We start from the raw sequence: 16,712 nt of genomic DNA, 5'->3' as shown, positions 1-16,712 counted from the left end.
AAATCTAAAAGAAGCTTCCATACCACCTAAAATATAAAGGGGACTGTGGCGGGAAAGAGAGAGAGAGAAAGATTAAGAGAATAGAGAGGAGAGAGTAAGCTAGATAATGTGTTTATATCTTAGCATACTAGAATTATCAGGCAATTGCAATTGATAAGGCATTTTGATTACTCTACAGAAATTTGATATCTTATTTGGAAGACATACTCAAACATTTATATGCACCAATTTAGCCTTAAAGTAATATTTTGGATGATAATGAAAGTTGAAATGAGAATAAAACATTAATACTCTTCTTTATATAATCATGTATAGAATCAACTTGGTCTCATTTCTTTTCTGTATCATTGCTCATTTGTATCTTAGTCACAAATTCCATTACCCATTTCTCCCTGGTTCAACTTTTGTTCATAAGATTCTACTAATAAATATGCTTTTCCAGGATGTGGACTGTTTATAAATGTGAATACAGTTACAAAACATTTTGAACGGAGATTTCCACAATAAAAATATGGTAAATAGAAAGATTTAAAAGAATTCAAATGTAAATTTTCCTAGATATTCTGTTTGATGAAAGAAACACTTAACATAACATTCCCTTAAAAAAGGCTATAAAAATCCCATTTTTTCCTGATTAAAAATTGCCTTGTTACATAGATTTATAACTAACAAATAATATCGGCTAATTCCATTCCAAACAGGAACTAGATAGTAGATGAGTACCTACTAGATAGTAACTACTATTGTTGGCCTTTTAGGATGGGCAATGTCAAGCAAAATGCAGTTCCTTCCTCTGAGAACAGCCTTCATATGCATCTGGGAGCCACTGTGAGATTTTCAGTGGGTGAATGGGATGAACTGATTTAGAACTCACAGTGTACATGATCAGAATATAAAGAGCCTTTGAGACTTGAAAGTCCTGTTAAAGAGGCTGAACTTCATTCCATAAAATAAAAACATTCCATGAGAAAGTGTATGTCTTGCTCAGGTGAGGCTAAGTGAGATCTTGTACCACAACACTGGTGTGATCACCTGTACAGCAGCTGTGAACTTGACATGCCACAACACTCCTGGCTATAAACCCTGGCACCACAAAACAACAAAGTTCAGCAAAAAAAATATCAACAACAGGGGCCGGAGAGAAAGCATGGAAATAAGGCGTTTGCTTTTCAGGCAGAAGGTCATTGGTTCGAATCCCGGCATCCCATATGGTCCCCTGAGCCTGCCAGGAGCAATTTCTGAGCATAGAGCCAGGAGTAACCCCTGAGTGCTGCCAGGTGTGACCCAAAAACCAAAAAAAAATAATAACAACAACACTTACTTAGAATAGTTTAACCAATTATGAAGCTATTATAAAGCCCAGATTTGAAATGAGGACCTGAATAAAGGTAATAGAGCATGGAAAAGAAGAAATGGATACAAGAGTAATTAAGGAATTGGAAAGAAGAGAACTTTGAAAATGGGACTGTTAGGGAGGGAGAAAGAGAGAGAGGAGAAAATGAAGTCACTGATGGGTGGGGAGAAGTAAGGGAGCAGGAAGAGGCCAGCAACGTGTATGTGGAAAGCCAGGTGCCTGTGAAAAGCCCATGAATGAATCCATGAAAAAATAACAACATTTGAGAGAAGTTGAACCCAATGAGTGAGAACTGTTGTGGAGCCCCTTCGCTTTTATAAAATGGCAAATAAACAAAGATGGTACTTTAAATATATAAATTTTGTTTATATAAATTTACTTTAGTGAATAGCATGGCAGTGAGAAGTTCACTTTCTAAACAAGGTATCTTAATGTTCCAACCCAGAAAACTGTAACTTTTTTTTTGGGGGGGGGGGTTGGGTCACAGCGACGCTGCCCAGGGGTTACTCCTGGCTCTGTGCTCAGAAATCGCTCCTAGCAGGCACAGTAGACCATCTGGGATGCCAGGATTTGAACCGCTGTCTGCCCTGGATTGGCTGTTTGCAAGGCAAACACCCTACCGCTATGCTATCCGACCCTATAACTAACTTTTTTGGAGGCATATCAAGCCGTGCTCAGAGACCCTTTTGTTGGGTTCCCTTTTGATGGTACTTTGCCAAGTGGCCAATCCAATTCAATGCTTAGAATCAAAGGACAGTGGTGCTTGGCTCTGCAGTGCCTGGGACCATTAGGGCCACACTTGGTGCTATTCAGAGGCCCTTAGTACATCAGAGGCTGAGGGAGGCATCCAATGCAGAAGATTAAAACTGTGTTCAGGTGCATGCAAAGCATGTACTCCTACCACTGAGCACTCTCCCTGGCCTTAATCATTATTATCTTTAATCCCACATTTCAAGGTAATTATTATGAGAAAAACTTCAGGTTACTATATACTTGTTAGAAGTGGAAATAATAATGGAGATATTTTTAAAAGGGTTTTATGAAATCTGTTGTGATGTTCAGGAGTGACACAAGGAAAGTCCAAAAGAGTTTGCTTTGAAGTTAAATTAAAATAAGCTGGGTGATATTAGTATGATCTATATGATAAAATGAATTTTTTAATTTACATTTTAGGTTTAATGCATACATTTAATTATTTAGCATATCATCTAGCCCATAAAATGTTTATAGTGGGATGTATGATTTCTATGTTGTTATTTTTTGTTTGTTTGCTTTTTTGGCCATACCTAGCTGTACTAAGGGCTAACTCCTGGTTCTATGCTAAGACATTACTTTTGGCAAGCTCAGAAGACCATATAGGATACCAAGGATCAAATCTGGGTTGACCATATGCAAGGTCAGTGCTCTAGTCATTGTACTTTTATTCTGGCTCCAGTCTTGTTTTGTTTTGTTTTTTGTTTTAATTTTTGCAGTGCCAAAGATCAAATCTAGGGATTCACACAAGAAAATCAACTTTTCTACCACTGAACTACATATCTTGCCTATTTTGTTTTTAAAGGAGATGTGCTTTTATTAAAAGTCAGTTCATTGGTATCACAACCTTGCTACATGGCATCAGACAAAAGTCCTAGACCACTGACTTCAAGAATAAGACCATGACAAAAACAACAACAAATGAACAACTTACCAAACTGGGGATAATCCTCTGTAATTTTGTAGATAATTTCTGAGGCACTGGCACCTGGAGCTTCAGCCTGTAAGATCCTATTGGTGATCTGCAGCATCCCCCCTTCTGGAACCCATACCATTGAATTAGCTACAAGTCTAAGACCATCAGCATTCTAGAATAATGAGAATGGACAGAATTAGATCCATATAAAATACCCAGTCCATAAAACCATAGTTATCATAGCATACTGGTACTACTGCTCATCTATTAAGAGAGCTTTAGTATCATAATATGAAGTACATATATGTTATGTGTGAATATAGCAATATATATATAAACATATATATATGCCATCTGTCTAGATCATGCTGCTGTTTTACATTTACCATGAGGTTAGTTCACTCACAAATACTAGGGCAATTTGTTCCATTGGTCCATTTCCCTGTCCTTTCATACATCTTATTTACCCACATTCAGTGACTCTTCATTAAGCATTTCTATATGCTGGCCCTTATCCTAGAAGCATAAGATATATAAGATTAGCTGAAATAAGACCTTAGTTTTAGACATTACAGTATGGTGGGTAGATAGACAAATGAGGCTCTGTAAGAAGTGACTATTTCTTCCTTGTGAGATAGAGTTGGGCCTGTATCCAACTACAAAGCCAGTGTTCTGTGCTCACCTGTTCAAAGCAAAGTTCAAAGTCTCCAAGTCCTGCAGCAGTAACTCTCCTAGGAATGCTGATGGAAGATGTGACCAAAAGAGGAACTCGACAGGAAAAAAAATGAACTAAACTGACTTATGCCTACTACACAGACCACAATATTGACTCCGCACAGAAATTTCCCCCTGTTTTATCATAGCCAAAAATCATTCCCAGGCATATACACTTTACAGACAATGAGAAATGCCTTGCTCAAAAGAGCATCTTCTATTCACTGTGCCTGTCCATCCAACTCTGTATCAACTCACCTCCACATGCTTAGAAGCTACTTTTTTCTTAGCTCTGCCCTTTAGACACATTCTCTAGTGTCTTTTCAAGAAACCAGTCAAGATGCTCCCTTCTCCTGTGTCACTTCCTTGTACTCAAGCAGAAGTTTCAATAAATACCTCCTGAATCTTTTTCCTTAGCCTTTATCTATTTACTTTGAGAGTTAAAGAATCTTGGAATTTATTGCATTTGATTATCCCAAGAAAAATAACATGAATTAATTGTTGAGTGTCAAAAAGAAAAGTGTACTTCACAATGTAGAAATGGTAAAACTGATTCCAGGCAGAAGGTCCATCCTGAACAATAATAAAAACATGTGAGACCATGCAGTGGACTTAATAAAATATCAATATTGGGTATAGGAAGAGTATAGGACTTAAGGCATTTGCTTTGTACTGCATAGCCCTTAGTACTTCTAGGAGCTATTCATGAGCCTAGAACTAGGAGTAGTCTATGAACATGGCTTGGTGCAACCCAAAAATGCAGAGGGAGAGAGAGAGAGACAGAAAGAGAAAGAAGAAATCTATGCTTCATTTAACAAGGTACAGCACCCATTCATGATAAAAACTCTCAGCAAGATGGAAATTGAATAAAATTTACTATATACTGTCAAAACCATTTATCACAAGCCCATGGCAAACCCTATATTCAATGAGAAAAAACTAAAAGCCTCTAATATCTGGGACAAGACCCAGTAAGATCACTAATATTCAATATAGTATTGAAAGTACTTGCTGTAGAAATTAGGAAAGAAAACGATATCAAAAGCATCCAGATAGGAAAGGAAGAAATCAAGCTCTCAGTATTTGCAGATGACATGATACTCTATTTAGCAAACCCTAGGCTCAACTAAAAAAGCTTTTAGAAATAATGGACTTATATAATAAAGTGGCAGGCTATAAAATAATATGCAAAAATCCATGATTTTCTATATACAAATAATGAAAGAGAAGAAAAGATATTAAAAATAACAACCCCATTCAAAATCATGCCTCAAAAAATCAAGTATCTTGGAGATAAATTAAGAGGTAAAATAATTATACAAAGAAAACTACAAAAACACTGTTTCTAGAAATAAAAGAAGTCACAAATAGAAAACACATACTCTGCTCAGGGGTTGGATCAACATCATTAACGTGGAAATACTTCCAAAGCATTGTGTATATTTTATGCAACTTAAAAATAACTATAAAATTTTTAAAGAAATAGTTTAATACTCCTGAAATTCATATGAAATAAACATCCACAAATAGCTAAAGAAATCCTTAAGAAAAAGAAAATTAAAAGAATTATTTTCTCCAACTTCAAACTGTACTATAAATTTGTAGTCATTAAAACAGCATAGTACTGAAATAAAGAAGACCCTGAGATCAATGGAACAGACTTGAATATTTTGAGACTGATTGGCAATTATATGAGCAATTACTCTTTGATAAAGAGTTAAGAAATGTGAAGTGGAGCAAAAAAGTCTCTTCAATAAATGGTGTTGGAAAAACTGGGCAGCTACATGCAAAACAATGAACTCAGACCTCTCTTTAATGCCATGTACAACAGTCAAATCAAAATGGATGAAAGACTCTGAAATCAGACTTAAAACCATAAGGTACATAGAAGAAAACATAGGCAGAATAATCTATGACATTTAAGCTAAAGGCATCTTCAAGATGAAACACTACTGGCCAAGCAAGTGGAAGCAAAGATAAATAAATGGAAATACATTAAACTAAGAAGCTTCTACACCTTAAAGGAAATGGTGACTAGGATACAAAGACTACTCATGGAATGGGTGGAACTATTCACCAAATACCCATCTGAAAAGGTTTAATATCTAGGATATATAAGGCACTAGAAGAACTTAGCAGGAAAAATATATCTAATCCCATCTAAAAGTGGGAGAAAAAATGAACAGACATTTCCTTAAAGAAGAATTATAGATAGCCAAAAATACTCCACATAAAAAAATGATCCACATCATTAATCATCAGGGAGATGCAAATCAAAAGAGCAATGAAATATCATCTCATATCACAGAGACTGGCCCACATCAAAAACAACAGCAACAACAACAACAACAACAACAACAACAAAGCAACAACTAGTGCTGATTTGGATGTGGGTAGAAAGGGACTCTCATTCACTGCTGATAGAAATGTAGACTTATCCAGTCTTTTTGGAAAACAAAATGGATATTCCTCAGAAAACTAGAAATTGAGGTTCCATCTGATCCAGCAATACCACTCCTAACACTAAACTCTTGGAACACAAAACGCAATGCAGAAAAACACTCTGCATACCTGTATTCATTGCAGCACTATTCACTATATCCAGAATCTGGACACAATCCACGTGCCCAAGAATAGATGAATAAATTAAAAAAACTTTGGTACAACTGCACAATGGAATAACACTAAACTGCTGTTGGCTTAAATATGGATAGATATGAGAGTATTATTCTGAGCAAAATGAAGCAGTAGATGAGGAGAAAAATAGCATAATCTCACTCATTTGGGAGATTTTAAAAATAGTATGGTATTAATATCCAGAGACAATAGAGATAAGCGCCAGTCCATGGTAGGAAACTTGTAAAAATAGTGGTGGAGTGTAGTTAAGCAGAGAAGAGACCATTATGACAATGATAAGTGGAAATGATCACTCTGGACAAGAACTGCCCCTTCAGTAATAATATTGCAAAATAATGTATCTAAAAGGGGAGAAAGGAAGAGAGAAAAAAAGAGAAAGAAAAGAGAGAATGAGCGAGAAAAAAAAAGTCTGTCTCAGAGGCCGGCAGTGGGGAGGGTGGGAAGGAAAGTGGGGACACTGGTGGTGGTGGGGAATGTGCACTGGTGAAGGGTGTTGGACATTGTATGACAAAAGCTCAATCATGAACATTTTTGTTCATTTTAAAAAACTAACTATATTATCAACAACCTTGTAACTACAGTATTTAAATAAATCAATTAAAAGAAAAAAAAAGAAATCTACCTGGTGAATATCAAGTTTAGGGAGCCAGAGATGAGGAAGAATAAAAAGGGACATTTCCTGGAGATTGGTTATTATGAAAGCATCTGAGCTAAAAGTCTCAATTCTTCATTGAGGCACTGAAATGTCAATGTGAATCTTGATGGAAGAAAATGTGATTGTCAGGTCTGCATTTCAGAAGCCAAGACTCCAACAGCAAGAAGTGGAGACTGGGGATAAATGAAGCTGTTAGAAACTATGTTAAGAGTTCTTGGGATGGCCAGGTGTGAGAAGACAAGAAGGTAATTGCAGTGGGAATGAAAAGACAGAAACAGATTCTAGAAATTCAACAGTGGGAAATTCTACAGGCCTTGAAGACCGATTGAAAGTGAAGCCTTAGAAACAATGGTATGAAAAGAGTAGGCTTGAAGAAAGCAGCTGTTTAGCAGTTCAGAGAAGACCACCATTTTAATTGCTAAAGCTAATGTCATTAAAAAGTCCTGCCACTCTTGATTTGCTAGGTGCATGCCTTCTTCCAAAGTCTTATAATCAACATTTTCCATTGAATGATATTAGAAAAACTGCTGGTGCTCTGTTTTCACTTTGTATTCATATTTTCAAAATCAACACATTTGATGGTTTAAAATACGGTATTTCAGAAGAGATGTTTTCCTCAATTATTGTTATTATTTTCAAATATGCCGATAATAGAAAAGTGCAATCACTTTCAAGGGAGGGACATGTAGAACAGAAGCAAACATTTCTCTGCAGTATTTGGGCATGAGGGCATTTGCCTCCCTCCAATGTGGTCATAGCTATTTCTACTACTACATTTATCAGGGGTCTGATCACTCTTAGTGCTCTGAAAAATGGCAACAAAGCTATTTTCAATTGTTATGAGTGTTTAGGGGAAAATTTCAGAGAATTTTCCTCTTTCTTGGTTGCAACATAATCATTACAAAAGAAATCACAAGTTGCCAAGAATTTTGCATAATATCTGCCAGAAAAAAATGAGAGGAAATACCCTATGATTAAATACAGCAGTTTTATGCAATCATGAATACACTTGAACCCGAGTATCTCAATTGCTAGAAATCTTTCTAATAGCCACAACCTTGTCCATTATGATGATGGCTATACAAAATCATTCTTACATCAACAGCATTCCAAATAGACAAGATATCAAGATGATGTGTCATGTTTCAAGCAAGTTAAACATTGTGCCCCAAACACAGGACCACGGTTTCTCTCCTTTCAGCTTCACTTCAGCCATAAGATTCTCTGTAGCTTTTGAAGATAGTGCTCCTTGGAAATTACTGTTTGGATACTAGCAGCAAAAGCTTATGAAAAGTTCTGAATTTCAGGGTTATGAGACAGTAGGCAGTTAGGGCATAAACCTAGCTTACGCCTTGAGATCCTGAACCTCCACAGCAGCATTTTGGTGTTCTCCCTTCCTAAAATTTCAGACTCCACCACAAACCATGATTAGAACCCACATTTTTTGTCCTTGTGCCAGCTTTATCCAGATATTTACATATCAAAATTGTATGTTTAATGCTGAAGGAATACAATGTGATATTTTAATATATGTAAGCATTATGAAATGATTCCTTGATCAAATTAATGAACATATTCATCGTCTCACACCTCTTAATAGTGTTTCTGGGTGCGGATAAGACCATTTAAGTTCAAGTCTTATTAAAATGTAATTAGTAAGTGCAGTATTATTTAACATAGTCATCACATCCCTGTTAGATCTCCAGAATGTACTAATCCTGTCAGTGAAATCTTGTATTTTTTGACCAATATTTTCCATTTCCCCCAATCCAAGCCCTTTCCAACCCATACTTTATTCTGCTTCTTTAAATTCCTTATAAAACAGAGGATCATAGAGGTCTTTGTTTTTCTATATATGACTTATTTGGTTTAATACAAAATCCTCTAGGTTAATCCATACTGTCACATATGGCATAATTTCATTCTTTAAGTCAAAGATATTGTTTAGTATATAGTCAACAAATTTTTCTTAGTTCATTTAGCCATCACATTTAAAACATGGTATTTTTGTATCTTGGTGGTGATAAATTAATGCTGTGATGCATACAGGACTTCTATACAGATAGCACTTTGAGATTCTGTTTTTATTTCCTTTTAATACATTCCTAATATGGGGGATAACGAGATCAAATGTTAGTTCCATTTTAAATTAAAATTTTTTTCCTCCAAGCAGTGCTTAGGAGACCCAGGTATCCCACTGACACTTCTCAGAAAACTGGGTAGGTTCTTAAATGTGAAGGCCTGAGAGAGATGCTATGCCACTTAGTCCCTGCATTGTCAGGGAAACTTGGGTCTCTCTGGAAGTGCTGGGGCCCTCTAGGGCAAGGCCCAGAGGTTCTGGGAGCATACTAGGTTGCACTTTGCAAAAATTAGATAAAACGGGCTGTGAATGTGCTAGTCTTGGACCTTGACCATGGTACTGTCTCCTAGATGCTCGAAAATTTCTCTTTCTTCTATATTCTCATCAACATGTCACTTCTCCCTTTAATAAGAACCATTTTCATCTTAACAAAGGATCTTAAAGACTTCTACACTGAAAACTAAAAACTACAAGCCACTATTGAATGATGTTATCAAAATGAACATCCTACATAAAACATTATAAGAAATCAATGCAATTCTCAAAAAAATCTGATAGCATTTTTTGATTTGTTTTTGGGCTACACATGGACGTGCTCAGGACTCACTCCTTGATCTGTGCTCAAGGATTAATTCTGATGGGCCTTGGGGAAACATATGTAATGCAAAGGATTGAACTCAAGTCAGTAGTGTGCAAGGCAAACATGCAACCTTCTATCTCTTCAGTCCCTCTTATAGATTTACCTGTAATAAAAAATAATTTTTATTTACTTTTCTAAGAAGATAATATTTATCATTCCTGGAGGGAATTGGGTGACCATATCAGGTGCTAGGAATCAAACACAGATTGGCTGCATGCACAGTAATATCTTACCCACCATATTATCTTTCAACCCCTAATAGAATTGTTTAAGGACTTTGAACAGACTCTTTAGAATCATGTATTATTCTGAAGAGTCAAAGGTATTATAGGAATAAAAGATGAAAGTTAGTAAATTTCTTAATTTTAAAATAGTATCTAAAGCTTTAGTAATCAAAATGGCAAGATACCTTTATAAACAGACATTCAGATCTGTGAAATACAACAGAAAGCACATAAATAAACCCTCAGATCTATGAACAGCTAATTTATGTACAAAAGATGAGTGTGGAGAAAGAAAAACCTCTTCAATAAATAATTTTGGGCAAATTAGATAGTCACATGAAAACCCCATAACTTTAGATTACAAAACTACTAGGCTTTGGCCTAGGATTTGTATAATAACCAAGATCTCTAATTCCAGAGGTATGACTTTGACAGCTGAGACTGAGCAGAACTTCTAGAACCATAATGAAAGACTATACTAGGCTTCATCTTAGGATCTGTGCAAAAACCAAGACCACTAATTACAGAAGACTGATTATAACAACAGTGATAAAACAGAACTTCTAGATACATAAAGAAAGACCCTATCCTAGGCTTTGTCCTAAGACATGTGCAAATACCAATATCTTGAATTAGAGAGACCTGATTATAGCAGAAAGATGCCAGGCACCATAAAGACCTTGGGGTATGAAAACGAGTGGGTATAAAGCCTGTAGTTGTTCCCATGACAGTATGCTTCAAGGGTGGAGAAACCCTATGTCTCTACGCCAAGGGAATTCCCTTTTTAATTTCCCCAATATTTACTGTGTCTATGCAAGAAAAAAAAAGAAAGAAAAATAAGAAGCACAAAACCTTGCCACACCACCACACCACCACAGCAGCCATCCTTCCTCCTTTTTTTTTTTTTTTTTTGTTAAATTTTTTTTATTTTTGGTTTTTGGGTCACACCCGGTAGTGCTCAGGGGTTACTCCTGGCATTACACTCAGAAATCTTCCTGGAAGGCTCAGGTAACCATATGGGATGCTGGAATTTGAACCACCATCCTTCTGCAACCAAAGCAAATGCTATCTTTCCAGCCCTGTTGTTTTTCTGTGCTCTTGTGCTTTTTTGTAGTTACTGGTTTTGGTTTTTTGTTTCTGGTTTTTTTTTTTTTTTTTTTTTTGGTTTGGTATGTTTTTCTTCATTTTTCCCTTTCTTCTTTTGAATTGTTATGTTTAACCTTTAGACAGACTCCTCCCAGTTTTTTCTTTTCTTTTTCAAACAGAACCACATAACTTGAATCATCTTGACCTGCCTCATAAATTGAGGAGGGAAAAATGGATGGTACAGGACAAACAGTCATATGAACATTGAGTAAAAATTAAAAAAAAAAGATCAGAGTTAAACACCAAACCCAAAGTCAACAACAACAGAATCAATACTCAATCTACAACAAGCTATAAACAGAGGGTGCCAGTTACACTAGCAGTCCAGAGGGCAAAGGAAGGGGATATGGGATGTATCTTGAGAACAGGAGTGGAGGGAGGACAACACTAGTGGTGGGAATGGCCTTGATTCATTGTCACTATGTACCTTAAAAATTACTGTGAAAGATTCATAATCCACTTATATCACAATAAAAATTAAAAAAAAAAAGAAAATAGATTACAAAACTACGATTACCACAAAGTGTGAGGAGAACAACATGGTAAATCAAGAGGTGAATTAGAAATAACATTAGGAACATGCCTGATGAGGGTGAATCCAGAATGCCAACATCATTACTAAGGATGCTGAGGGTTTGAGCCCAAATCTAGCACAGAATTCCTGAAGGAAGCAGAAACTGAGGTGCCCTGCATACGGGTGAGTCTGGGTCACCGACATCATTACTGAGGGCCCAAGCACATCTCTAGTAAATGAACTCCGTCATAAAATGTAGAAAAAAACACACAGCAAGCATGACAATGGAGAAACAACGCAAGTTAACATCAGAAATATTAAGTGAAGATGGCAGCTCTGATGACCCGAAAAATGCCAACCACCTAATTAGCCTCTCAGATAAGGAGCTTAGGTAGAAATAAGGAGGTTATTCATAGAACTCAAAGAAAGCATAGATCGAGCTGAACAGACCACAAAGACAGAAATTTGAAAGCTCCAGACTAAAATAACAGGACTGAAAAACTCGGTAGATGAAATAAAAACCTCAATAGAAAGCCTCTCCAACAGAGTTAACAGAATTAGTGACCTGGAAGATGAGATACAGAACAACTCCATACAGCAGAAGAGACTGGGGAAAAAAGACTCAAAGCAAATGATCAAACATTGGAAAAGTTACTAAAGGAATGTGAGCATATGAAAATCGAAGTCTTTGCTAAAGTCAACAGAAACAACATAAGAATCACTGGGGTCCCAGAGACCCAGGAAGAAAATCTCCAGGAAGAAACAGTTAAGGACATCATTACTGAGAAACTCCCAAAGCTAAAGACAGAATGCAACCAAATTCTGCATGCCCAAAGAGTACAAGCTAAAAGAGACCCGAAGATAAGCACTCCAAGACACATGCTAGTCATGATGACAAATCCCACAGATAGTGATAGAATACTGAAAACATCAAGGTTAAAAAGGGAAATTACATTCAAAGGAGCATCCTTAAGATTCACAGCAGGTCTGTGGCAAGAAACCCTCAAGGCTAGAAGATAGTGGTGGGATATAGTGACGAAACTCAATAAAATGAATGCCTCACCTAGAATATTACACCCAGCCAAAGTCACTTTCAGGTTTGAAGGAAGTATAGTTGGCTTCAAGGATAATAAATGGCTCTGAAACTTTACAGACTCAAAAAACTGGAAATTGAGCTCTCATTTGATCCAGCTATACCACTTCTAGAGATAGACCTTAGGAACACAAAAATTCAATACAAAAAATCCCTTCCTCACACCTATATTCATCGCAGCACTTTTTACAATAGCCAGTCTCTGGAAACAACCAAGATGCCCTTCAACAAATGAATGGCTAAAGAAACTGTGGTACATATACACAATGGAATATTATGCAACGTCAGGAGAGATGAAGTCATGAAATTTTCCTAGGCATGGATGTACATGGAATCTATTATGCTGAGTGAAATTAGTCAAAGGGAGAGAGGAGACACAGAATAGTCTCACTCATCTATGGGTTTTAAGAAAAATTAAAGACATTGAAATAATTCCCAGAGTTGAGGGCCAGAAAGACCGGCTCAATATATGAAGTTCACCACAAAGAGTGGTGAGTGAAATTCGAGAAATAACTATGCTGAGTACTATCATAACAATGTCAATGAGTGAGGGATGTAGAAAGACTGTATTGAAGACAGGCGGGAGGAGGGCATGGTGATGGGAATGTTGCATGGTGAAGGAGGGTGTTCTTCTTATAGCTGAAACCCAACTACAAATATGTTTGTAATCACGATGTTTAAATAAAGAAATTATTTAATAAAATAGGGCCGGAGAGATAGCATGGAGGTAAGGCGGTTGCCTCTCATGCAGAACGTCATCGGTTCGAATCCTGGCATCCCATATGGTCCCCCGTGCTTGCCAGGAGCGACTTCTGAGCGTGGAGCCAGGAGTAACCCCTGAGCACTGCCGGGTGAGACCCAAAAACCAAAAAAAAAAAAAAAGAAATTATTTAATAAAATAAAAAATTTAAAAAAGAAAAAAATAACATAAAGAGATTGGTAGAAAATCTTGTAAACTTTCTCTGTGGTGGGGTGCAGTTAACTATGTACAGCAAAATTATATATATACTCTATTCAAATCATGCTACTGAAATTATAATGCAACAACAATAATAATAATAATTTTACCCAACACGCAATATTTAAATTTATTTTTAAACCATTATGATTTACAAAGATATTTGCATTTGGTTGTCAGACATACAATATTTCAGTGCCAATCCCAACAGCAGTGTCAACCTCCCTTCATCAATGTTGCCAACTCATTCCATGCTACCACTCCCTACCTGCCATGATAACAGGCTCATATTTTATTTTGCTTGTTAGTTTTGTATTTAAAACCAACCAATGCCCCCCTGAGACCTCTTGGCCCTGTCTTTAGTCGATTCCCTCCTCCATTCATTTATTCTCATTATAATCAGAGTGTTCTTGACAACAACAGCCATGTAAATCATTGCATTTATACATGAAGTTATTCTAAATACCACATATAAGTGATATAATTCTGTTTTTATTCTTCTTCTGGCTTGCTTCATTTAACATATATTTCAGTTCCATCCAAGTTTCAATAAATTGCATGAGTGCACATACCTTACAGCTACAATATTGCAATGTATATATGTACCACTTCTTCATGATCCACTCATCTGTTGTTGGACATATAGGCGGATCCCAACTCTTAGCTATTGTACTGAATGCTGCAACAAATAGTGATGTGCATACATCCTTTGAGATGAGTGTTTTTTTTTTGTCCTGGGGATAGATACCCATAAGCAAGATTTTTGGGTCATTTAGAGATAGATTTCGAGTTTACTAAGAACCCTTCATATTGTCCATAGGGGTTGGGTGAGGCAGCATTGCCACCAGCAGTGGATGAGAGTTCTTGTTTGACCACATGCTCACCAACAGATACTATTCCCAGTATTTTTGATATGTGCCATCCTTACTGATATAAGTTGATGATATCTCATTGTTGTGTTTAGTTGGATTTCCCTAATGTTAAGTGATGATGAACTTTTTTCTTTCCTCTGTGGCCACCTTTTGTTCTTTCTCAGAGAAGTGTCTATTCATTTCTTCTCCCCATTTTTGATGGTGTTTTTTATGTTTTGTGGGGTTAACATCTGTGAGTATTTTGTATATCCTAGATACTAATTCTTTTTTTTCTTTCTTTTTTATATTTGGGGGGGGTCACATCCAGCAGCATTCAGGGGTTACTCCTGGCTCTACCCTCAGAAATCGTTACTGGCAGGCTCGGGAAACCATATGGGATGTTGGGATTCAAAAGACCATCCTTCTGCATGCAAGGCAAATGCTATCTCTCCAGCCCAGAAACCAACTCTTTATTTGATATGTGAGTTCAAATATTTTCTCCCAGTTAGATATATCTTTGAATTTTAGCCCATGTTCCTTTTGCTATACAGAAGCTTTTAAGTTTGATGTAGTCACATTTATTCAGATTTACTTCTACAGCCCTTGCCATTGACATCCTGTAACTGAAGACTCTTTTTTTTTCGTTTTTAAACATTTTTTAGTATTTTTTATTTATTTAAACATCTTGATTACAAATATGATTGTGATTAAGTTTCAGTTACATAAAGAACACCCCCCTTCACCAGTACAACATTCCCACCACCAATGTCCCAAATCTCCCTCCATCCCACCCCACCCCCACCTGTACTCTAGACAGGCTTTCCAGTTCCCTCATTCATTCACATGATTATGGTAGTTCTCAGTGTAGTTATATCTATAACTGCACTCACCACTCTTTGTGGTGAGCTTTATGAAGTGAGTTGGAAGTTCCAGCCCTCCTCTCATTGTCTCTGAGGATTGTTGCAAAGATGACTTTTTTTTTCTTAAAACCCATAGATGAGTGAGACTATTCTGCATCTCTCTCTCCCTCTGACTTATTTCACTCAGCATAATAGGCTCCAGGTACATCCAAGTATAGGAAAATATTATGACTTCATCTCTCCTGACGACTGCATAATATTCCATTGTGTATATGCACCACAGTTTCTTTAGCCATTTGTCAGGTGAAGGGCATCTTGGTTGTTTCCAGAGTCTGGCTATTAGGAATAGTGTTGCAATAAACATAGGTGTGAGGAAGGAGTTTTTGTATTGTATTCTTGTGTTCCTAGGTTATATTCCTAGGAGTGGTATACCTGGATCGTATGGGAGCTCAACTGCCAGTTTTTGGAGAAATCTCCATATCACTTTCCATAGAGGTTGGACTAGACAGCATTCCCACCAGTAGTGAATAAGAGTTCCTTTCTCTCCACACCCCTGCCAACACTGATTGTTCTCATTCTTTGTGATGTCTGCCAATCTCTGAGGTGTGAGATGGTATCTCATCATTGTTTTGATATGCATCTCCCTGATGATTAGTAATTGGATAATTTTTTGATGTGCCTTTCAATTTCCTCAATAGTGATGGGGGTGTTTAGATATGCTATATCCTCCCTACTTAATTGTGGAAGGTTATAAGTGTCCAAGAATTTATCCATTTCTTCTAGGTTCTCATGTTTAGTAGCTTAAAGTTTCTCAAAGTAGTCTCTGACTACCCTTTGGATCTCTGCAGTATCTGTCGTGATCTCCCCCTTCTCATTTCTAATACGGGTTATCAGGTTTCTCTCTCTCCCTCTCTCCCTTTCTTTGTGAGTTTTGCCAATTTGCCAATGGTCTATCAATCTTGTTTATTTTTTCAAAGAACCAACTTCTGCTTTCATAGATCTTTCAGATTTTTTTTTTGGTTTTCCACTTCATTGATTTCTGCTTTCAGTTTTGTTATTTCCTTCTGTCTCCCTATTTTTGGTTCCTTTTGTTGACCATTTTCTAATTTTATGAGCTGTGCCATTAAGTTATTCAGGTATGCCCCTTATTCCTTCCTGATGTGTGCTTGCAAAGCTATAAATTTTCCTCTCAGGACTGCTTTTGCTATGTCCCATAGATTCTGGCAGTTTGTGTCTTCATTATCATTTGTTTCCAGGAAAGTTTTGATTTCCTCTTTGATTTCATCTTGGACCTACTGGTTGTTCAGTAGCAGGGTG

At 36.8% G+C, this 16,712-nt stretch overlaps 1 protein-coding gene across 1 annotated transcript in view; it reads right to left on the bottom strand.

The window, feature by feature from the left end:
- The window catches only part of FRAS1 (Fraser extracellular matrix complex subunit 1), a 377,453-nt gene that overhangs the window by 180,518 nt on the left and 180,223 nt on the right, over positions 1–16,712 (bottom strand). Inside the window, 1 exon segment of the mRNA XM_049789877.1 lies at positions 3,042–3,195. Within this exon segment, the coding sequence (XP_049645834.1) occupies positions 3,042–3,195 (154 nt within the window).

This window comes from Suncus etruscus, chromosome 16, assembly GCF_024139225.1.
Source record: "Suncus etruscus isolate mSunEtr1 chromosome 16, mSunEtr1.pri.cur, whole genome shotgun sequence".
NCBI classification, from domain to species: Eukaryota; Metazoa; Chordata; class Mammalia; order Eulipotyphla; family Soricidae; genus Suncus; species Suncus etruscus.
The sequence above is the reverse complement of the archived record's forward strand: the minus strand, read 5'-3'. Positions and strand labels throughout refer to the sequence as shown.